General features: G+C 30.8%; 1 protein-coding gene across 2 annotated transcripts; it reads right to left on the bottom strand.

Moving 5' to 3' along the window:
- Positions 1-1,506: 1,506 nt before the first annotated feature.
- LOC139485481 (LON peptidase N-terminal domain and RING finger protein 1-like) lies at positions 1,507-24,849 on the bottom strand. 2 transcript variants are annotated; one of them, XM_071269994.1, is made up of 11 exons: positions 24,160-24,849; positions 21,301-21,419; positions 18,548-18,670; positions 15,111-15,353; positions 11,794-11,860; positions 11,140-11,319; positions 9,361-9,557; positions 8,941-9,062; positions 6,848-7,018; positions 6,153-6,343; positions 1,507-5,561 (listed from the first exon to the last, which is right to left on the bottom strand). In XM_071269994.1, exons 1-11 carry the CDS (start codon positions 24,743-24,745, stop codon positions 5,272-5,274), a joined length of 2,289 nt encoding a protein of 762 aa, XP_071126095.1. In that variant the 5' UTR covers positions 24,746-24,849; the 3' UTR covers positions 1,507-5,271. The 2 variants fall into 2 exon arrangements, with proteins under 2 accessions (XP_071126095.1, XP_071126094.1); XM_071269993.1 differs by having other exon boundaries at positions 11,794-11,856; positions 15,107-15,353; positions 24,160-24,822.
- Between the last annotated feature and the right edge of the window lie 766 nt (positions 24,850-25,615).

Below are 25,615 nucleotides of genomic sequence, written 5' to 3' on the forward strand. Positions count from 1 at the left end.
CTGAGATCACCCCTAGTTTTTGGTGGGGTTCGTGTTGTTTATTCTTCGGTTTTCTATGTTGTTTCGTGTGTGCTGTTGTTTGTCTGTTTGTCTTTTTCATTTTTGGCCATGGCGTTGTCAGTTTGTTTTGGATTTGTGAGTTTGGTATCTTTCGTCCCTGGTGCAGGAAAATTGGTACCGTTAATGTTATTATTACCTTAGCTGTACTTGGCAAAACTTTTACGAATTTCTGTCCTCAATGCTTTTCAACTTCGTACTTATTTGGCTTTTTCATCTTTTTTGGATTTGAGCGTCACTGATGAGTCTTTTGTAGACGAAAAGCGCGTCTGGCGGAAACATAAAATTTAATCCTGGTATCTATGATGAGTTTTTTCTGCATTGAAATGCAGGGTTAATGTCCTACAACTTTCATATTCAAGGATTATTCTTTCGATCCTCCTTCTAAGGAAACCAGATGAGGTGTACTATGGTGTGTTGGTATTACAGCTGTAGTTGTTAAGGTTTAGATAATCCCCATCTGCCACAGAAAAAACATACCTAATAAAGTTGTAAACTGTGAACCTATGATTAAATACTTTATACCAAACATGTTTTATATCTATTTTTGGAGCAGAGGGACATAGAGTTTGCTGAAGTCCAACGTTATGAACTGTTTTTGCTGGGTTTTTTTCTATGGAAATCTTAATTTTGACTCTTTAATTCAAATGTGAATCGAAATTGCTATCTTGTATTTGCATGCAGTGTAGAGCGTAGTCTTAGTTGTTACTTTATAGAGTATCTGATGATACTTTATGGCACTTAATAGTCATAATACTCTATATTTGCAAACTGATAATACCCAGTCATTGAGAGGAAAACACCAGAATAGTGCATGCCATTTGGAGGCGTTCTTTACATGCAACCTCTTTTGCAATTTTTTAGAGCTTGTCATATTGGAGACATTTCCTTAATGCTTTGTATCGTCTATAGACACTATAGTTGACGATAGTTGGAAATTATTTTGTTTTTTTTTTCAGTTGCTGTCTGAATAACGAAATATATAACATCTTCTTTTACTCACATAAATAGAATGATGTAGGTGGCAGTGCCAAGATAGATAGGAAAATTTGTTCGAATTTATGCTCAGAAAATCTGTGAGGAAATTATTTCAATGCTCACTATTCAGAAGAAATACCTTTGATGAAAGAAGTTAACAGTGTAGATGAAATGAACAGCAAAATATTCAACAAACCAATGGTCTGAAAGAAGTTATATACAGAGACAACAACTATATGCAAAATCGTTATGCCTTCAACTCATAGAGTGGAAATGCAGCAAAAAATCTGCAAAACTGCTATGGACAGGAAATCAGTTCTAAACACTAGTTTTTTTTTATATATATGTTTTGTTAACATCCAAGTTTCTTGCAGTGGATAGGTACTGGTATTGAAACTATAACTGAAATCTCCCATTCTATTGGCATGCATATATTTTTTCTGGACAAAGTAAATACTTATAAATAAAGTCTTTCTATTTTGAATTTTATTTTATTAATCATCCTTGACAATACATAGAAATTTCAAAAACTATGTGAAGTTATGTACATTATGAGGTAGATATTATATTAATACCAATTTTTTTATATCTAGAAACATTAAGGCTAACATCATCTTTGTTCTTACAAATTATAATCCAAACCAATAAAACCATAGCCTCCCTTTTTCTAATAAATAAACATGACATATCTATGAACAATGTTTAGACAGGGCAAAATAATTACTTTGATAAGGGGGGAAACAAGAAAAATATCTTAATAAATTTTGAAAAACAAGATTTTTTTTGAAACTTTTAAGGGCCTTAACCCCTATATAAAAATATGTCAACTATATAAATCTCATTCAACCAGAATGAAGCTCTATCTCAATGTCTTACTCCATACTGAAGAATTGCTCAATATTTCAAAACATAGTGCACAACATTCGATGATGTCAGCCATAAAGAAATCATTCAAATGCAAATAACTAATAATATATATTTAATCAAACAAAAAATGACGACATGTTTATTCACAATAGAATGTGTCATAAAAATTCAGATGCTACTTTTCTAGGTCCGGACAGGAAAGACAACTGTCCATTTAACAGCATCCAACATTTAACAGTGTAGACTTTATGATGTGAATTGCATATTATTATTCTGATATGGAATTTTAATCTTACTTAATCAAATTATATAAACCATATTATAACATCCTTTTATAGATACTTTATATACTGTTTAAAATGTGAATGTTTAATAGTCTTTGTCAAAACATTTGTTTTCTAAACCATGTGATACAATAGAAGTATGCTTATGTACAATATAACAGACTTATAAAACTGTTTTTAAAGAAACAAATAAGTTTCTCTTTATGAATTGGATTTGAATATCACTCACTGATTATCAGATCAACTGGCCAAAATGTAATAAGGGGACTATACAACTAACAAATGATACAGGTCACAACACTTTTTTCATGTGAAAGACATAGATTCTAGTGCAAACGAATTGGGTTTTCCTGACAGATATCCTTCCATCCATTCCCAATATTTCATATTAAAGGGTTTGCCTAGGTTAATGGAGAATTTTTTTTTATTCATTTTGATGTGTTTTGAATTGTCAACACCATCAATATTTTTAAAGCTTTCATGTGAAACAGGATCAAGGTTATCTGCCTTACTGGAAAGCCTAAAATACCTTCAAATTATATCTAAAAATAAAAAAAAATTATTTCAATAATACAACTACATAATTTCTAAATGGATGATACTCACACAAATTGTTGTAAACTTTATTGGTAAAAGAAGGAAATTCATTAACCAACAATTTGTAAGACAAGAAATCAGCTATAAGTTAATCTGTTTACATTTATAACGTATAATAACTTGGATATTATCTAAGCATTTAAAATAAAATTAGGGTATTAATAGGCACGTTATTTTTTAACATTCACTTGAAAGTTTTGATTTCTTTCCTAAATTTTTCCAGTGTAACATTTAACAAAGCTACAAAACTTGATACATAAAATTTTATTTACATTAACTGTCCAAGCAAATAAATGTACCACTTTTTTGTAGCTTATTAACAACATAATTAATGCAAATAACAGGTCTGACAGTAATGCAATGCAAATATTGAGGACCAGTCTGTTAAATTGTTAAATTATTTAAAAGATACATGTATACATATTTTGATCTTCTGTATTTGACAGTTATAGATTCAAATCATGACAGAAATAAAATAAAGTGATTTACATTTGAAAATCTAACATGTTTTGGCTACTTACTTTCGAAAGATCAAAAAGTGGTATTAATCTGTTAAAATGTATATATATCTTTGTATTGCATCTTTCATATACAAAAATGAGGAAAACATATTCATGGGCATTGCTGTTTGACTCCTTCGATTTTTTATATAAACTGCAAGTAAAATCCCATTTCATGTAAGATACAGCATTTTATATATGTTTATGACATCAAAGTTACTAAAAAATGACATTCCTGAACTTAAATGACAGGTTACAGTAAAATTCCCATAAAAGGTAATGGATTTTTTTTAAAGTAATAAACTATGTACAATTCTACTTGTTAATGACATTGAAGTTGAATTACAAACATTCGTGGACTTTTAAGAATGATCGACTGCAGTAAAAGGTTTTAATTTAGCTATTTTTTAAACTTTAGGTACTCTATTTTTTAAACTTCAGGTAATCCAATTTTCTGTTTGAAAAAGTTTCCTCTTATGATTTAATGAGAAATTTCTTATGTAGATATATCTTAATTTCTGTAAAACACAATAAAAAAGCAAAATTTACTGCAATAAATTATCGAATAGTAGACTATCTATTATTAGCACTGCATTTTTTATACATTTAAACCATAAATGTTATGAATGAGGACATTAATGGCAAGAAGATGTATATGCTTGATCATTGAATTTTAATACATACGGGTTTAATTATAAAAAAAATATTATTAAATGCACATAGACATTATGAGGTACTGTCAACTCTCCTTATAAGGAGATATTTGATATATATGAAGGCTTCACTTCTGTCAATAAGAGAGTGTTACTTAAATACCTGAGAAGCATTGTATGTTTTAGTTGCATAGGGAAAATTAATGGGGATGAATTTCAAAATTTTTGGTTTCTTTAAATTTAAGGAATTAATGTTTTCTGTACTTTTTCATTTTTAGGTACCATCTGTATTGGCTTAAATTGAACTCGTAATAATGCCTTGTTTATGAATGAAGTTCACAAACTGTTAATAATCATAATCATAATTTAGTCATTACAAATAAAAATGTATTTTCTGAAGACCCCCTGGGTATAACTATGTTTGTAAATACATGTATGAAAGTCCACAGTAGCATACAAATTGAGTCCATAAGGCTTGACATAATAATTATGTAAAAAAAATAATCTTAAATTGTCACATTATGTAAAAAGATATGATCAATTTTCATGTTACAAAAGATTAGTTACCATACTTATAAATATTGTAATCGATAAACTTACAAGGTTATATATATTATGTGGATAATTTTATATCAGCTAATCAATTTTTAAACTTGAACAAATATTTATTAATGTTAGATTATGTATATTTTTTACAAGGCATACCGAAAAATGCCTGTTGATTTTATACATAAGTCATAAGAATAAATGAAATATTCTCTAATATAGAGAAAAGTGGTTTTCAACACAGAAAAAAATACTCTTTCTACATGTTGAACAACTCAAGTTTCTCATAAGCTTTTGATTTAAAAACAATGGTGGACATCAAATATTATAATATACTACAAATGTACAAATTTTAAGGATATATTCATTTTCCTGGTAGCTACAAAACTATACATGTTGGACATCTTTTTAAAACTATGCTGAAATAAAAGTGGTGTTGCACAAATCTTATTCCTATTAATGATTCAAATTATCAAGAGCGTGATCAAATAATGGAGTTTTTAACCAGCTACAATTTACAGAAACATGAACAAGAACCTGATTTAATCTTTAAACATTTATATTCAACAGATGCAACACCAATCTCAATCTCAAGTGTGGATCATTGTATAAGCAGAAATAAATGTTGTTAAAAGTACAAATAAAACATTTTGAATATTTACATTTATATACATGTTATTATCTATAAACATTTTCTTATCAAGAATAAATATATTGCATTGAAATACAAATTCCAACTATGGACAATGTCAAGTATAAACCTGAGTATCTAGTAAACATATGTCGGAGTCATTGACTTCGTCTACGGGAACTCATATATTGTATAACTTTCTTCACGCCCTCTAGGCGCTCTTTAAGTTGTACCATAGCTAAAAGTGATAACTGAATTTGTGGATTTAAAGGTAGAACGGACACTAACCACCACAACCATCTCGGACCATTTGGATACTGTGTGAAATCTTCGTCCAGCGCTGGAAACTGTCCACAATGTTTATGAATTTGTTCTCTTTGAAGGCCAGGTAAAGCATCAAACCAAATCTTGGCAAAATTGTAAACATCATTTTGTACTTCTTTGATTTCTGAAAAAAATAAATTAATAAATCAAATTATTTGTCTGACATATTTAATGACATTAATTTAAAAAAAAACCAACATAATATGCTATCTCTTCTTAAAAATTCATTCTATTTTTATAAAAATAATTATCAACAGAAACATATCTGAACTAAGCCTCTCTCCTACTTAATATTTTCATGTCTTCTATTTACATTTCTAATATAAATAGATAGGATTCATTGTACTTTCTATTATAGAGATAAGCTTTGGCGAAGTTTTGCTTTCTACAATTATGTGGAACTAAAACACTGTCTTACATTCAAATTTTGTGTAATATCATATGAATGATTTTCAAACAGCTAGCAAATTTTGAAGTTGAATTTGCAAGCGATTTTCAAAATTGTAACACACTGATGATATTTTGACTTAAAAATTAAATATACCAGACTTAAAGTCAAAAATTTCAAACAAGACTTAGGTTAACATCAGTTTTCCATTGCAAACTTTAGAACACACAAGTAGTGTGGAAAGTTATCTGAGTACTCATATTCTAATCATTTCATACATCATATTCAAAGATATTTCTGAAATTATCCAAGCAGTATCAAATTTACCTTGGAACCTCTCTTGTGGAGGCATTTTATCAAAGATGAACTCAACTTTGGCAGTATTGTAACCATCTCTCTTTCCTCGACTCGATACTTTAAATCTACGTCCACCAATAGTATCCACTATAGATCTTCCATCTGGGAAAAACTGAACATCACGAATCTCCAGCATAGTACCAAAGTCAGAAAAATTATCACTGTGATAAAATTAAAAAAAATATTAAGATAAATGTGCAAAATTAGTACCTTATAAAAATAGTAAAAGAAAACGTTTTTCATTCATATTATCGTTTTGATCTATTGTTTAATGCTTGGTTTCTGAAAAAAACATCTGTTTTAAACAATAATATCTTGTCAATTTGAAACAAAATTAGAGACAAGTTGTAATTTGTGTTTGGTTGGTCAAATTCTGTATCCAGTCTAGCTACATGCAATCAAATTGTTTGGCTTATTTTTTCTTTGTTCATATTTCAGGATTTTAAGTAGTAAACTTATCTGTTTTTATCAGTATAAGTAGTTGATTTGCAAATGATTTCTTTATTCTTTATTCTTTATTTTTAATTTACTTTTTACATGTGATATAAACAGTTAAACTGTAACAGTTAACTTGATTCAATATACAATGTCTGTCATTATTCATTAAAAAACACAGTTTTAAATTTCAGACTAACAAAGTGTTGGGAGAAAATGAAGTAACTTACTCGTCATCAGTGAGTGTAACTACCATTCCAAACTGTCTCGTTCCAGACTCCATACACTGTCGAATCATCAGTCGATATCTTGGTTCAAAGATATGTAGGGGACATGCGATTCCTGGGAATGCTTGGGTACATACAAATACTGGAATCTCTGCCGTTCCCTCAACTGACATTCTGTGAATAAAATATTGATGTAAAATTAGTTTTTTTAAGAAGAGAGGGTACAAAAAATGAAAGATGGGATAGCATGAAAAAACAACCAAGCAATTAAAACTAGAGGCTCTAAAGAGCCTGTGTCGCTCACCTTGGTACATTTGTATATGTGAATATTCAACAAAGGACACAGATGGATTCGTGACAAAATTGTGTTTTGGTGATGGTGATATGTTTGTAGATCTAACTTTACTGAACATTCTTGCTGCGTACATATATCCCCATCTATAATGATTGTCCCAGTAGTTTCAGTTAAAAGTGTTAGTAAAAATTTACAAATTTTATGAAAATTGTTAAAAATTGACTATCGATTCGTCTGAAATTTTCAGGGCAGATAGATCTTGACCTGATAAACAATTTAACCCATGCCAGTTTTGCTCTTAATGCTTTTGTTTTTGAGTTATAAGCCAAAAACTGCATTTTATCCCATGTTCTATTTTTAGCCATGGCAGCCATCTTGGTAGGTTGACCAGGTCGACGGACACAATTTTTAAACTAGATACCCCAATGATGATTGTGGCCAAGTTTGGTTTAATATGGCGCAGTAGTTTCAGAGGAGAAGATTTTTGTAAAAGATAACTAAGATTTACGAAAAATGGTTAAAAATTGACTATAAAGGGCAATAACTCCTAAAGGGGTCATTTGACCATTTCGGTAATGTTGACTTATTTGTAAATCTTATTTTGCTGAACATTAATGCTGTTTACAGTTTATCTCTATCTATAATATTTTTCAAGATAATAACCAAAAACAGCAAAATTTCCTTAAAATTACCAATTTAGGGGTAGCAACCAAACAACAGGTTGTTCGATTCATCTGATATTTTCAGGGCAGATAGATCTTGACCTGATAAACAATTTTACCCCATGTCAGAATTGCTCTAAATGCTTTGGTTTTTGAGTTATAAGCCAAAAACTGCATTTTACCCCTATGTTCTATTTTTAGCCATGGCGGCCATCTTGGTAGGTTGACCGGGTCACCGGACACAATTTTTAAACTAGATACCCCAATGATGATTGTGGCCAAGTTTGGTTTAATATGGCGCAGTAGTTTCAGAGGAGAAGATTTTTGTAAAAGATAACTAAGATTTACGAAAAATGGTTAAAAATTGACTATAAAGGGCAATAACTCCTAAAGGGGTCATTTGACCATTTCGGTAATGTTGACTTATTTGTAAATCTTATTTTGCTGAACATTATTGCTGTTTACAGTTTATCTCTATCTATAATATTTTTCAAGATAATAACCAAAAACAGCAAAATTTCCTTAAAATTACCAATTTAGGGGTAGCAACCCTCATCAGGTTGTTCGATTCATCTGAAATTTTCAGGGCAGATAGATCTTGACCTGATAAACAATTTTACCTCATGTCAGAATTGCTCTAAATGCTTTGGTTTTTGAGTTATAAGCCAAAAACTGCATTTTACCCCTATGTTCTATTTTTAGCCATGGCGGCCATCTTGGTTGGTTGACCGGGTCACCGGACACAATTTTTAAACTAGATACCCCAATGATGATTGTGGCCAAGTTTGGTTTAATTTGGCCTAGTAGTTTCAGAGGAGAAGATTTTTGTAAAAGTTAACGCAGGACGACGACGGACGACGACGACGACGGCAGACGCCGAACGCAAAGTGATGAGAAAAGCTCACTTGGCCCTTCGGGCCAGGTGAGCTAAAAATATACTTTAAAGTCCTCAGTGTATTCCAAATAGGATCTAACACATCCTTTCAACAATCATATGTTTAATTAAGATATTGATAATAAAATGTTTCTTAACTTATATATTTTTAACTTTTTTTCCCTATTTTTCACCAAAACTGTGATGTTTTTTAAATATGAAATTAATACTTCTCGTGCAAATTTTAAACAAACAATAAAATTACCTAGTAAATTCAACCAATTCTTCTTCATGGATTTTCTTTCTTTCTTCATAGTCATCAGTGAAGTATGTCCGTAAGATTCCCTGAACAGATTCTGTAACAGACTGTCTTCTCTCTGCTAGGTACTGCAAAAATTAATTATATACATGATTAATAAAAACATTCTGAAATTAGTTTATTATTTTGAATTTAAATGTGTGTATATTTCCAACACTTGAAATTGTCAATGGACTATTTTAAAAGTTCCTTCATTATTAGAGATTAGTAATTCAAAGTATTGTAACAGTAAACTGAAATCTCTTCAATTAATAAGAAAACTAACGAAAATTATGTAAAATGTAGAAGTTAATTATATCAGTCTTAAAATCCCATTAATTTTTATACAACAGTAAATCTTTTACAGGACAAAGTGTATAAATTTACCTCGGCTAACGAGCTTTTACATAATGGACATGAACTCTGGTGGTCCAAACATCTATCTAAACATCTACGGCAGAATACATGACCACATGGTGTGGTGACTGGATCGTACAACAAACGATAACACAAACTACAGTCGAAGTCGTCACGGTTCAACAAATCTCCAGGAATCTTTCTTTCACTTTCATCTTTCAAGGAATCTAAAGATAAAAATAATAGCATATTTTAATACTTTAAATATGACAAATTTAAAAACAAAGCCATACATATACAAAAGATGTAAGGAAATTCATCGATAAAATCAGTAAAACTGTTTCTGGAGTGTATCATAACAAGTGAAAATTAGGGATGATAAATTCTTAATGTTTTATCGTTCTGTTCTATTTTAAAGTTGACTCTGAAAAAGCTTTTCTGTGAGCTTAAATATTTCTTAATTAGAAGTTCAAGGATCGGTTTAAATTATAAGGTACTTTAGATTCTCTAATCAAATTCTAATAAAAGATATTAGACTATTGATTAAACCACCATGTTCACTAATCAAAGGTTAAGTACCACATCTTTTTTCCCTTATATGTACAACATGCTTTTCTATGATTCAATTAATTTAATTCACAAGTAATTATAAAAGGTATATTATGGGCAATTTGAAATACTTATATACATGAAATATGTCATGCTATTCACACATATTGTATACAGGTGATAATGTTTCAGTCATTTATTATTAATTCTAAAAAATTTAACCTACTATACTATCTTATAGGTTCATTAAATGACATTATTTATCACTGAGGATGAAAACAGCATTCTCTACGCCTATTTATAGACAATATTGTATTAAACTCAAAGAACCACACATATGCGGTGCATTACGTTTGCGCGCATTACCATTACATTTGTGCGCAAAATATTTTTATTTTTTACTTACATATTTTCAAATGCTTTAATTTATCTTAACATATGCTTAACAACATCCCTATTTTTTAAACTACATTTCGTAATAAACCAATTCAAAGTTTTGAATGTTTTTATCAGCTTCATATAAGAATTGGGATGGAAAATGAAAATAATACTTTTATAAATATTTTATTAATTGGAAAGAGCTTTCCTTGAATTACAATTTTCATACCTGGAATCTAGTTTTAAATTTTGAATGTTCTTTTTTATCATTGTCTTTAGGCTTTAATTTGGTCACCAGTTTTAAAGCCCTATATACCAGACAGATATATTTGGTGTAAACATGGTCATGTATCATTCTTTAATTGACAGAAACATTCATCAGGATTGTCTGCTTATGATATTAGAATTATTTTTCATATTTTTTGTAATCTAAAAGAAACTTATTTTTTTTCAATTCACAAAGAAACATGTAATAGTAAATAATGAAGAGGCATATTATTGTGTTGATGAATAGGCACGCTATGTATCATAATAATGCCTCCTTCATAACTAGTATGTAAATATGGCATGGCCTTGTCCCAATGTATAGACATGATAGACGTATCAATTTCAACTTGAATATATTGAGACACCAAAATAAATCATAAATGCACTACAATAACCACAATCATCACATTGACTCTCTCTCCATAATCTAAATCATAATAGTTTCAATTTACTGAATTCATATCATATATTTTTCACTTCAACCAGTTATGTAAAACATTTAGGTTAACTGATATACCACGTTCACTACAACCAGCCTTATCAAACATTTAGGTATACAAACTTACCACGTTCACTACAACCCGCCATATAAAACATTTAGGTATACAAACTTACCACGTTCACTGCAACCAGCCATATCAAACATTTTAGCAGGAGGTTCTCTAGATGGACTTAATGGACATGGACCACTTGGATTTCTGGATCTCTTCAAACTGAGACTTAAATCATCCCTGAATCTTGGATTCTTTGATGGCAAGATAGGGGATGTTGATCTAGAATTTGGAGCTGATGCACCTGTAATAATAATTATAAAAGATTGAACGGAAGGTTCCTTTTTTTTAGGTATGTTTTTTTTTTTTAAATGACCAAAGATATAATCTTGTTTGATATGTACAACTTTCCATAAAGATTTAATTTACATAGAAATGACTGTTAAATATGTGTCCTATTAATTAAGAAAGAATTTTGGCTTGGAAGGATTTATTGATTTAACTCAGTAGGGTTGTTTCACAATGCATCAATGGAATGAGACAGCTTATAAACTTAAGTGCTACTGTGTTTTAATATCCATCATTGTCTAGCATATTAAAGCTACATTGTTTAACTTAAGAATGAATAACACCATTATTTTCTCAGCAGTTTGTTTAAAACAAACATTGGAGATAAAAAAAAAAAATGCAATAAATAAAACTTTTGCATGTAAGTTATAGCAAAGGTCATCGTGCCAGTAAAAATAGGTCAAAAGTCAAGGGTAAATAAACAACCTACATTTTGTTCTTTCATTGCCTTGTTCCATAGCTTCATGTTGGCTGTTTCTATAACAAATCTTCTCTACCTGTCAAAATATATATCATACATTTAGAAAACATTTTTCAATAAAATAAACAAAATTGAAAAAATATACGTCCTGCTTATACTTAACATTGTAAATCATAAGATGCAAAAAATCATAAATTTATATATCATGTACATATACACATATATCTCCTTTTAAATGAGACTGCTTATGTCTTAAAACTAAATAATTTTTAAGAGGTTTAAAATTTTATATCTCAATGTTCTATTGTAACAGCAATGAACTTCCATATTGAAAGGGTTGACAGGGGCTCCCATTTCTCCCCATGCAAATACCTCCCCCCCCCCTCAAACCCCAAAAACTTAATTACCACTTCCCTCTCACATTGCCCCCAGACAAAAATCCTTTTAATTTTTTCCTCAATAAATACCTTCTTTTACTCCCCCTCTTCCCCCAGTTTCTGACCCATAAAGAACTCCCCTGCCCTATGAAGTACCCCCCCCCCCCCCCCCCCCCCGCCCCGATAAGTCAATTTTATCTTCAATGTTATTAATACAGTTGTGATTTAATGAAAACTTGTTCTCGTCCTGATCATGCAGGAAATATTTGCCACTGGACATTAAGCAACCTACTTAAATTCACAAGAAAAAAGATACAAATAAGATGCCTTATATTTCCTAACCTTCATGCAAATTCACAGAACATTAAACTAATTTGCTGTTCTATTTTTGTACTACTAACAATTAGTTATATAACCGCCCCAGTTTTTGACTTTTATTACTAAACATAGATTATGCCACATGTATGTAACACATTAAAAGTTAAAGGGAAAGAATCAGTTGTGTGCCCTCTACCATGCATATAATGAGAACAATATATTATGCAACTGATGAATGCAAGTGCATTTGCATATATTCTACATAAACTCATTTGCTGTTCTTTTTTTGTACTACTAACAATTAGTTGTATAACTGACCCAGTTTTTGACTTTTATTACTAAACATAGATTATGCCACATGTATGTAACACATTAAAAGTTAAAGGAAAAGAATCAGTTGTGTGCCCTCTACCATGCATATAATGAGAACAATATATTATGCATCTGATAAATGCAAGTGCATTTGCATATATTCTACATAAAATGTTTTGGATGTAAATGGTACACATGTACTAAATGACTTTTAGATTTTGTTTTTAAATATATACATGTATGTAACAGGTTAAAAGTTAAAGGGAAGTAAGATGCCTTATATTTCCTTACCTTTATGCAAATTCACAGAACATTAAACTCATTTGCTGTTCTATTTTTGTACATTGTACTACTATTATTATAGTACTAACAATTAGTTGTATAACTGAATAACTAATAGATTTTGTTTTTAAATATATGAATAATTATCAAAATAAGGGAGGAAACATGTACATTGATTGACAATGATGTTTTAAAAATAAACGTTTCAATTTCAGACTATTTCAGAGGTCATGGATGTCATAAAGGATAATAACAAAGAAAGTTTATAACTTATAAAAAAATTTTGGTAGGGGAGTTTTTTCATCATTTTTCAAAATATATTTCAAATATACTTTTTAGTTCCTTATTCCCAGTTTTAAATTCATTTTCCTCTAAGTATGTATTTTTGGTCTAAGAGTAGGAGAGAGGGGAGGGATATGTCCCTTAAATTATGGCCTTAAGAAATTATCTGCAACTTTTCTAGGACTATTTAATGTTTGTCCGATTATTTATCGCATGAAACATGACATCAATAATTTTTATAAGAGTCAACAACATTATTGAAGGTCATACAGTAACCTACAATTGCCTAAGGTCATACAGTAACCTACAATTGCCTAAGGTCATACAGTAACCTTCAATTGCCTAAGGTTATACAGTGACTTATTGTAAAAATACAATTTACTTTTGGTTTAACCATTTTGCTAATATCCACTTATTTGAACAGGCAATCATACCACATCTCCTTATTTGATTAAGAACTAGTAATTTGTCAGGCATTTATCTTATTCTATTTTTAAAATCTAGGCAAAATGGTTGAATCAAAAGTAAATTGTATATTTAAGTTTTCTCCATAATCATTCATAAACATCAATAAAAGTTCATGACCTCTTATCAATGTATCATGTGTTTATGTAAAGTATCTGTTGTTTCATAACCAGCACAATCTGGATGCATTTCAAAGAAACAAAATTGTTGAAGCAATTGATTTTTTTTACATTAATTGTATTATATCTATTTGCAGACTTCAAATAAAAGTTCTTCCTTATGCAATGCAAGCACAGTGTCTAGTAACGTGTTTATGTAACTTGCTTATATAACACTGATTGTAATGATCGTGCCCACTTATATATACCTATATCAAATTTATGTGACTGCAGGTTCATAAATGTGACTTTTCTGATTACTCAAGGCTACTTAGAGGGGATTATTTGATTATGTTATCCAAATATATGATAATTGAATATTAAGAGGATTTTTCATCATCTAATTCATGAAAAACCCAAAAATAAAATTTTCCACATTAATCTTCTAGTAATTATCTGTACAGGTAAAATAATTGGTAAATTATAATTACTAGAAACCCCTAAATAGGGCCTCATAAAATATGTTATATAGTCAACGATATCATATTTATGGCTATATCTGAAGAACGAATTATCTAATATCAATAACACATATACAATATATACTATTGGAAGCTGTGGTCATGTAATTAAATCTTTTATGTAATTCAGTGTTGGTAAATGATGGACAATTAATCAATAACTGGACATTGACATAACAAAATGTCACTGGACATTCATTCATTATGCATGTTATGTATTTTTAAAAGTTTTATCAGATATTTTAAAATTGGTTGCAATAAAAATTATTACGATTTCCCACAAAACTTTTAGTGTATTTAAATTCTTGTATTTGTTATCTTATAAATATCCAACTAGCCTTTTACATATTACTACAGTTGAACTACTTTTCTTAATGGAATTAAAATGTTTCATACATGTAACAAATTGTTAGTGACAGGGTTGCAATTTTAATGATTCCCGTTGGGCATTAATTTGTTTTCCTCATATAACATATATACATGCAAAATTAAAGGTATGATTATAAGTCATGTGACTTATCAAATGAAGTCAATATCTATTTTAGTAATAGTTGAAGTCTAATCTATCAAGATTCTACAGTACATAATTGACACAAAAGCTGAATTCCAAATATAAGATTAAGCATTCTACACAAATAATTCATCCAAAAGTACAATTGTATTTGACCTACCCTGCCTTGGTTTGGCTTCTGGTCCATGTTCGATGACCCTTCAAAATTTGTTGCAGCTTCTAAAGTGTCATTTATAATATTTTTTAACTGCATAACATGTTCCATGGTTACACATGGATGGAGCTGAGTGGTTTGGAAGTTTGACATTATAAGTTGCTGCAGGACTGAGGGATGCATCTGTTGGTGTAGAGCAGCTGCCTTTGGATCATCCGGAGGAAGAGGTGTGATTATTTTATGTAATGCCTACAATATAAACATTTGTTTTAGTGAAAGAAAATTCTCTGTTTGTAGTCTTTCATTATTGAGGGAGAAAATTAAAAACTATTGGCGGTTTCATGTTGATCAGATTTTATTGGTGGAGTAAGTTTTAATGCCAGGAGAAAACCATCGGCCTTTGATTGGAAAACCTCAGGTTTCCAATGATTGCCACTTTCATCACTATTGGGCTATTTCATGGTGATTAGTTTTTATTGGAGGAGGAAGTTAGAATATCAAGAGAAACACATGACCTTCGATTGGAAAACCTCAGGCAACAAGGTTACAACATGTACTATCAAATTTCTATTTTAAATTCATTATACATATTTACATGACTAAAATTAGATATCAGTTATGTAACTGACAGCCGCCAAAAGGCACTAATAAACCAAGAGACATCTATAGAATGTACATATAGGACAACAAATGTTTTTCACCTACATACATGACCTATGTACAAAACTAATTATAAAACAAAGGTCTCTATGTACTAATGTATACAAGATGTAATTAAGTTCTCAATTATATATCCACTGTATAAGCATATTAAATATATAAACAAAAACAATCAAAAAAGTGTTGTTAGATGAACACCAAATAAAAATATAAATCAGGGATTATAACAGACAAATTATAGAAGGTGGTGCTTACAAAAGTACCAAAAATAGTCTATTTCGACAGTTGAAAAATATCCAATATTCTTATCAGTTTTTGTAATCATGGGCGGGCAGGGCTCACGCTACCAGGCGACTTGGGCGAAGAAGTCGCCTTCCTGACAGTCACTTCGCTTTCCCCGACCCCCAAAAGCGAAAACAAGTCGCCCTGTTCTTGACGATAGTCGCTTTCAGTCGCTTCCGTCATCGGACATTTTCAATTTTTACCAAGTTGATGAAACATCAATTTTTTACTGATAATTACAGAAATTCAGACATAAACGATTCATTATCTTTAGAAAAGAGGTTGAAGCATTGTCTTTGCAGTGTGTAGCAGGTTATTAGATAAAAATACAACTTTTTATCACTTCGTGCATTTCCGCAACTTGCGCAAGTTCCGGTGCTTGTTACTCGAAAACGTACATCAACCTAAATTTCGGCGGCAAAATAAGTTTGTTACTTCATTTAAACGTGATAAAAGTTGCCTCCAGTAAATGTTTAATCCATTTATTGCATTAAAACCGTCATGTTCCTTTCCAAATAACTTGTCAAACATCGTTTATTTTTGTAAATTTTCTTGCATTCGTCCGCCATTGATCGATTTCTAAACTACGGATCTGAACCGGACCAGCTGTGACCGAAATCCGTACTTTTACAATAATTACTACGGACGCACGGATGGAACAGCTGACAGAAGAATATTGATCCCAAAGCGAAAAATTACGCATTCCACACGCATTAAGAGACTTTTGGTTACATCTAATTCATTGGTGTATATAATTCCCTATATTTTTTATGGATTGTTTCAAACTATTGATTAAAGTTGCTTAACTCTGAGACTATTATACTAATATCAATATATTATGGCCCAGCTTAATAACTTTTATATTTTTTTATAAGAGAAACACTGAATTTCATACACAAGATAATTTTTAATTAAATTGTAATTGATATATTATAATTTCTTTACATTTTTTTAAATAAATTTTTTTTTTTAGTGCTAGATATTTAGTTGGTAGGTTCTCACAAGAACCTTAGTAAAACTTAAACAACTTTTAATTTCAAATGTTACTTTAATTGTAATTTTTTTACTCATGAATTGAACAACATAAAAAGAACATTATTTACATATGGCCCTTTATACTATTGTAAAATCCAAACATTGTAGCGCACCGCACGAATGAGCACTTCTCTTTCAAATCTCACCACTTCTCCCTATCAGTTTCAAAAAGAGAAGTCACTTCTCCCTATAATTCTTAAGTAGTGTGAGCCCTGTCATGGTTATAAGTTTAATATTCATGTGTATCTTAATTCAAAAGACAAATTTATCACAGATCTCATTATCATGATATAAATAGTCACTCCTAGTCAGGGGTCGAAATTGGTGCTGGTCCAGTGGTCCGAGACCAGTAGAAATTGCATTGGACCAGTAGATTTTGTAAGCTGGTGGTCTGGCGGACCAGAAGAAATTTGTCGATAACAATCAATGCTTGCATCGTAATCTCAGATGTTTACAAAACAAAATTACTTGCGAAATCTAGTCTTCAATAAATAGGGATAAACTGCTTGGTAAAAAATGCAGTCTTTTAATTCCACTATACTGGGGGTACTAAGTATTACTATTGATCAAGTTAATTAATATCTCGAGTGAGCGTCCATCATAACAACAAAAAATGTGGACATTTTTAGGAGTTAAACCGCCGGACAAAAATAATTAAATTAGTGACAACCAAAAATAAGATCGGAAATCAACAAAAAGGAAAAGTAAATATAAAAAATCCTCGGAATAGATCGAGAATGGTTAAATTATATAGTCCATCCCAATGTTATGACTTGTGTAATATGTGAAAAATTTGCAGTGACAGACATAGATCAGAAATGTATTTTTGTAACATGATCTTCAAATTTTGAGTTAGATTCTCAATCTGTACTTGCTCATGAACAATCAGAACAGCCTAACAAATCTACAGGAATAAAGGAAACATATATAAAAGAAAGTATTGTCCAAGTAAACGTCTATCACTTATAAGTGTTTGTCAAATTAATGCCATTTTTGCAGGACCAGTAGATTTGGAGCCGGAACAATTAGATTTTCAGTCCACTGGTCCGACTGGCCAGTACACCAAAAAGCTTAAATTCTACCCCTGCTCCTACTATACTTATTTAGAATTTTTTTTTAAACTTTTCTTAAAACAAAAAAAAAAATCTCATTCATCATGTATATTCAAGGTCACAGAATTATTTTTTAAACTTTTCTATTAATTTTTCTGTGAAGTAATGCATTGATTACTTTTACAAGTTGTGAATTGGATGGAAAGTTATCTCATTGGCATACATACCACATCTTCTTATATCTATAAATATATTTTAAACCTCAACTCAAAGGTCAACTCTCTTATACATGCAAGGTCAGATTTATCTGGTCCTGAGTGTGACCTACAAACACAGTTTTCTTTGACTGTCCATACAAAATGTATGCATGGTATTAAAAACATAACTTTGAGAAGAAGCATGATATCATTTTACCTTAGATAGATAATCTTTAGCACTAGCTATGGAGGGATCCAGGGCAAGACATTGTAATAATGCGACAACAGCATCTTCATACTGATCCAGTCCAAACAGGGCACGTCCTTTTCTAAAGTATGCCTAATTTACAAAAAAAAAAAAAAAAAAGTATTAGTTAATAAGCATAAATTTCAGTCAGTCTTCTACATGTATATAAATTAAAATCTGGAAAAAAAAACATATGATGTGTATTTTTTTTGCTGGCCATGGGTGTATATAAACATATAAACTCATGAAGAAAGCAACTAAACAACAACAAAAAAACAAAAGAAAACTTGTGGTGTTTTCAAATTCTTGATTTTCAATGTAAATGCTGTTTTATACATGTATTTGGCTGTTGTCTGCTCTATGGTCAGTTTGTTGTCGCTTTGACACATTCCCCATTTCCATTCTCAATTTTATTAAACAATGTATGGATTTTAATTCGAATATGGGATAAAATATAGAAGAGCAAACCAATTACATTTACCATGTTAATCATCTACTGTGAAACACAGAAAATAGCAATTGACAGTTTTTATTTCCTTTTTGATAACAAAACTATTTATATACATTAATGTACATGAACATGTTGTCATGATTATGACACATTGTCCAATTTTGAACAGCTATATTAAATATTATCTGGACTTTTGGAAATATGCTTAGCCTTAAGGTATACAAAAAAAATCTAAAATATACTGGTATTTACCTAATTAGCAATAAAAGGCAGCAATAATAACTTGTAAATACTGGCAAAAACTAGTACTCGCCATAGTCAATTGAATATTTGATAGAACATTATAATTACTATAAAAACATTCCCTACATGAACAAGGTCAACTACTAAAGGATAATTTGTTAACAGTAATAAATAATTTCATCAAATGAGGACCCAAAAAAACAATTGTTATAAATTTAAAAAAAAAACAAAACTAAAATGATAAAAAAGTGTATGATCTCGATAACTTTCAAATCTGAATTGACATTTGGTCCTGTAACATTTTGCCCTACATTCTATCTCAGTATTAGTCATGGGTAACATGAAAGTGTTTTGAAATGTTCTATTTTGAAATTAAAAAATACTTCTTGAACACAATATAGATGGACTGCAGCCATAGGTGATTTTAGAATAAAACAATGTAAAAATATCAACATGATCAATGTAAAAAAGGAAAACAGCAGCCATAAGAGTATATCAATTAAACTTTCCATTCCCTACATTTAAAATAATTTAATCATGCAGTTGAATAATCAGGAATTAGTTTATTGTTGTTTAAACCTTTATCATGTTTATAAAGTTACTTTTATTCATTAATATTAAGGGCTGTAAATTTGGCTTAAATTCACTTAATTTTAATTACTTTCCAAGAATAAGATTTCCTTGTTACAATGAATTTGAAATCAGTGTTCTCCCCAGGCCCTTAAAGGACCACGGGCCCGCGATGTATAATTTTCTGCCGCGGTGGTATCGTTCTTGCCGCGATGTATAATTTTTTTCCGTGGTGCTAAAGTTTCGGTAAAAAATCGTATTAAAATCGGTAAAGTTTCAGATGACTTCAACTTTACATCAAAATTGACCAGTTCTAACCAGTTTAATCCAGTATTGACAAGATGATTGTTTACACCACGTGATCGATTTACCTGTTGAGGTTAACCTTGATGATTGGATTTAATCGATGTACATGATTCTTTTGTGTTTTAATTAATTAAGAGATCATAATTTAAATAACAGACTTGTGAGGGACAAGCAGACATTTGTTAATGAACCCTATTACGCCAGTCTCAAGTCAAAATAATTTGCCTTTTAGGAATTAATTGTGGAGTTACTTCCCCTGATTTTGCTAATTACAAATAAATGCTCCTCACATATAATTTCTCATTGCAAATAAAAATAAAGTACAAATTGAATGCAAAATTATATTAGAATGTTACATTAAGGATGAAAACATTCTTAGAACATACCAACAAAAATGTTTTGCAAATTATTTTTGAGAATCATACCATTATTAATGCACAGACATATTATAATAAATAGGTAATTTATACGATGTTAAAAATAATGGACTGTAACAGGTCTAAAAAGCCTACTGCCACAACTCTAATACATTCCCACGCAGGACTAAAGCTAGGGATGAACCTTGTGAATAGAAAACTCTTTTAAAGTACTCTCCATGTCTGTAACAAAGTATTAATCATAAAAACAAATTTGTTGTTGTCTAAAAGAATCAGATCTAAAACTATGGAAAATAGCTTTTAATTTACTGAAGGTTCTGTATCAAAAATCTTGTTCAAAGTTCATTGTTATGGGGAATGTGTAGTGTAACTACAAGATCGGGACAAAATGGCTTGATCAAAATATAAGAAGTGACTTTAGCTTAAAGACTAATTGTGCTTTCTTTTATTTATTCTTCAAAGATATTAAAGTATACAAACTGTTTATTAATTTACTTTTTCTACCAATAATTTTCTGACCCAAAGTCCTACAACACAGTTCCACAGTAAACAAAACAAAGGCAAACAGGTAATGACAAAAAGTAACAAGAAAAAAAATAAGCGACGCAAAGCGACACAAAATACTGTAAAATTCATTTCGTCACGCGTTACCCTGGTGCTATCCAAAAATCCTGGGGAGAACACTGGAAATAATGAAGGTCAAATAGTTGATTTTTTTTTATTTTCATGAATCTTTTAGTTATGTTAGTGTTTTTTTTGGTTATAGAAATGCCTACCTTTGGCCAGTCAGGACGTATCTCAATAACTTTCTCTGCATCTTCAAGAGCTGCTTTATAATTTTCTAACAATGCGTAGGCATGTGATCTGTTGCTGAGGGATAAATGATCCGTTGGTGCTGAAAAAGTGAAATTTGTTATTAATAAACCTTAGCACTATTTAGATTTCTGGACTGATTGACAAGAAAATCTGTGTCGCTTGATCTTTAGAAGTCATACAAAAATTACTTTTCCATTGTGACGTGATTTTTTCTATTGTGATATCAAAATTTTACAGAAACATTTGTGATGTTCAGTAATTACAGAAAATTGCAATTATAATAAGGTTACTGGTATATACCTCTGAAAATTCAAATGTAATAAAAAAAAACTTGTAGAAGTTTCATCCCATACATTTTGTAAATGATAAAAAATAATTTTCTTTTGCTACTACAATATGTATTTGTTGTATACGGTATACATGTGTTACACTCATGAGATACTGAGTATGTAAATTATCATGATTATGTTTTGATGGGTTTCATATTAGTATAAATCCATCTTTCTTTCTAGTTTCAGTGTACATACATGTAGTTTTGCGAGGCCAATTGTTTGTTCCTTCTTATTGTAGCAATGGTTTTCAAATTCAGTGTAATAGAGTACACCTTATAGCTATTTAGAAATACATGGATATGCGCCAGTTGACCCATGGCCAAGAATTTGCCCCGCTTTATCTATTAATGAGGTCATACAACAATCACTTTTCAATTGCGGTGCCAGATATTCTATATTATTTACCTCAACATTTCACAGAAATCTTTGAGTTGTCCAGTAATGGAGGACAAAAAGCATATATAAGGTGTATAATGACCTCAAAATCCTCAATTGTTTGCATTGTTGGAACTTGAAATTGTGTGATTTAAAGTAATGGTGTGCAATTCGCATACAAGTCTAAACAAATATATTAGTTTACATGCATGTTAATCTGAATCAATAAGGTGCAAAAAACAAGATGACATATAATGCTAGAGATTATAGCCAATATAACTAGAAAATGCCATTCTGTCCTAATTTGCTTTAAATCCAGTGCAAAAAAAAATACCCCTCTATAGAGGGATAATTTTTACCCTCTAAAGACGGATTATCCCTCTATACAGGTATAATCACCATATAGGGGGTTTGTTCCCAACCTGTTCATTTGATAATACACAAACTTTATTGAGTTCATGAATTAGATTGAGTGTGAATATATAGATGCTGAATATTTGGTGAAATGTGTATGCAGTGGAATAAATGAATGAGTGACATGAGTATATGATCATGATAAAATATGTTTTTATGGTACTACCCCCCAGTGGTATGATATTTTTTGCAATGACCCCCCCCCCTAAAATGCACCGACCCCCTCAGCTGATAAATAATGACTGTTCCCCAATACGGCCCCAACGAGTGATGATGATCAAGCAAAGATTACTCTTACAAGAATAAATATAAAAGGTGCACAGTAGATCTCTTGTGCAGAAAAATATACTAAATTATCATATTTAAATTATTAATATGAATAAATACTTATTTTATTATTATATTTTAAGTTATAATCTCAATTAAAAAAAAATTAAAGTGTGGACGATACGTCTCACAATGTGTGGCCGATATGTCCCATGGAACTTGTGTCTTCGGCTAAATATCTGGGCATTACACTTCAAGCAAACCTAAAATGGTCTAAACATACAGACAACATCATAGCTAATGGCAACAAATCTCTGGGCTTCTTAAAAAGAAACTTAAAAACATCATGTCAGAACATCAAAACTCAGGCATATCTGGCACTAGTCCGTCCTAAACTGGAATATTCATGTTCAGTATGGGACCCTCACACAGTTGAACAAACCTCAAAAATCGAGATGGTCCAAAGGCGAGCTGCCAGATATGTCTGTAACAGATACCATAACATCAGTAGCCCGACAGATATGATAAACACCCTAAACTGGCCAACTCTACAGGAAAGAAGAACTCGCACAAGATTAATAATGTTCTATAAAATAGTACATCAAATCGTAGCTATACCATTGGCTATTCTCATACCATCAGACAGTAGAACACGCAAAAACCATAATTATACTTTTAGACACATTTCAACCAAAAAAGATACATATAAATACTCATTTTTTCCATATACCATAACTCAGTGGAACTTATTGCCAATGCAAACAGTCGCTGTCGCCACAGTCGACACTTTCAGAGAACAGCTCACACCAGCTGTTCTCCACAAATTCATCTAACTCATTATTAGCCTATGTACATAGTTTTAATCACAATTTTAATAAATTATGCACCTCAAATTTATTTCCAAATATTTTTGTTTTTGTTTTGGCCCTTTTGTTTTTGTAAATATATATATAGGCCACGCTGCGCGCGCAAACAGTAAATAATCGTCAGATCATTGAAGGACTACTGAAAACCTAAAGAAGAAGAAGAAGAAGGACGATGTGGCGTGGCCGACACATCCTATGGATATCGCCGTCATGGAAGTATGGCCGTCGCGTCTCGAAAGCTCAAAATGTGACTAGCAACCAAACTATATAGCATCAATAGCTACATGTATACATTTAGATTGTAAACAATAAATTTGAAGACTATTAGGTAATACATTAGATCATATATACCATTACACAATTCCGATTACAATCTGTATTATAAACACATGCACATACACTGTTTTCTCCACAAGTAGGTCAATGTCAAAAACTGGTATTTAGAGCTAATACAGAGCTAGGGTACATAAAATAAATGTTGTCGGTAACCAGGTGAAAGTTACTTCCGGGATAAATAATGTTATGAAACAAAAATGTGATGTTACACAACTACCCGATTACTTACCCAATTCAAGGGCCTCAGAATATGAAACTATTGCTCTTTCAAACTTATGTCTTTCCATGAAAGTGTTTCCTTTTGATTTTAAATCGGCTGCCCTACATTCAGAGGGAAACCACTGTTGAACAACCCGTGATATCAAAAAATTGGTTTTTAAACGTGACACATTCAAATAATAATGTACTACACCACAGTTTTTACATGATTTAGACTGGCCCTTTTCTAGACAACTCCTACAATAAGTATGTCCACATGGTATTGTCACTGGTTCCTTAAGCAGGCCCCTACAGATTAAACATGTGAACAAGCACTGTGATTGTTTGAACATTTGCTCTGGATTTTTTTCGCCTTTTACACAGTTCACTAAACTAGTCACCAAATGTTTTAATTTTTCCGGCGATATAGATCCTAAACGAGAAGCACTAGAGTATGTTTCAAACGCCTTGTTAAACTGTCCTGTTTTGGCAAAGCTATCAGCTAAACCCAAATATAAATCCACTGACGGTCCATTTTGCGATATTGTACGCTCAAATATTTCCACAGCTAAAAGAAAATTGTTAGTATTAAACGCTTGTCTTGCCAGATCAACCATTTTCTACATAGAGAAAAGCTACACGCTAGATTGACATATTTCTCCACGTTATCTAATGGTAATATTTTTTTACATAAGTCCACGTGACTCTGAGCGTGGTTTACGATTGGACAATAACTATATTTTATTGTCAAGGACGTATATTTATATAAACAGAAATAACGGGGTTATACAACTGTCAATATAAGAAACGTTGTCTATTATTTACATTTTGATGCAAATCAAAGAGGTATTTGTGAATTATGAGAATTTTATACGGGTTTACAAAATATGAGAAGTAATTCCCAATACAGATCAGTACAATGTAATATCGAAATTCTAAAATCAGAGACGCATACAGTAATGATATATATATATATATTAAATATATAAAATTGATTCCGAAATATATTTTGTCATTATATTTCATTTAGAATTTATAATAATCATTGAAATAAATTGTTTGTAATTATACTGCCCTCTAAAATCATTAAGAAAAATAAAAAAAATATAGTGATGAAAAAAATAGAATAAATTTTGAAACGGAACAGTTTATATATATAGGCCTACATAAGATTTAAAAAGTGTAAATTGACCTGTGATGGTTTATTTTTTATAAATTGTGTTTCGGAGGGAGAGTTATCTCATTGGCACTCATACCACATCTTCTTATGTCTCTTAAATCAATTTTGTGAGAATTTTGCAGAAAAAGCGTTCTATAAGGAAAAACAAAAGTGCTCTAAATTTGATTTGAAAATTATAGAAATTTAGGACCTCAATACAGACCGTAATATAGGGTTATTGCATGAATATTGGGGAATATTGTCCCAAGTAGAATTTTATATTGCACGAGCTTGCGAGTGCAATATATGTTCTACGAGGGACAATATT

This window comes from Mytilus edulis, chromosome 8 (assembly GCF_963676685.1).
Source record: "Mytilus edulis chromosome 8, xbMytEdul2.2, whole genome shotgun sequence".
Taxonomy (NCBI): domain Eukaryota; kingdom Metazoa; phylum Mollusca; class Bivalvia; order Mytilida; family Mytilidae; genus Mytilus; species Mytilus edulis.

What these genes read in the sequence shown, in the direction of transcription:
- LOC139485481 (XM_071269994.1), bottom strand. Translation starts at nt 24,745, where the DNA reads ATGGTTGATCTGGCAAGACAAGCGTTTAATACTAACAATTTTCTTTTA. An exon ending in CTAAAGATTATCTATCTAAG is followed by an intron (nt 15,354 to 18,547) that starts GTAAAATGATAT and finishes TTTATATTGTAG; the next exon opens with GCATTACATAAAATAATCAC. An exon ending in AGAAGCCAAACCAAGGCAGG is followed by an intron (nt 11,861 to 15,110) that starts GTAGGTCAAATA and finishes ATATTTTGACAG; the next exon opens with GTAGAGAAGATTTGTTATAG.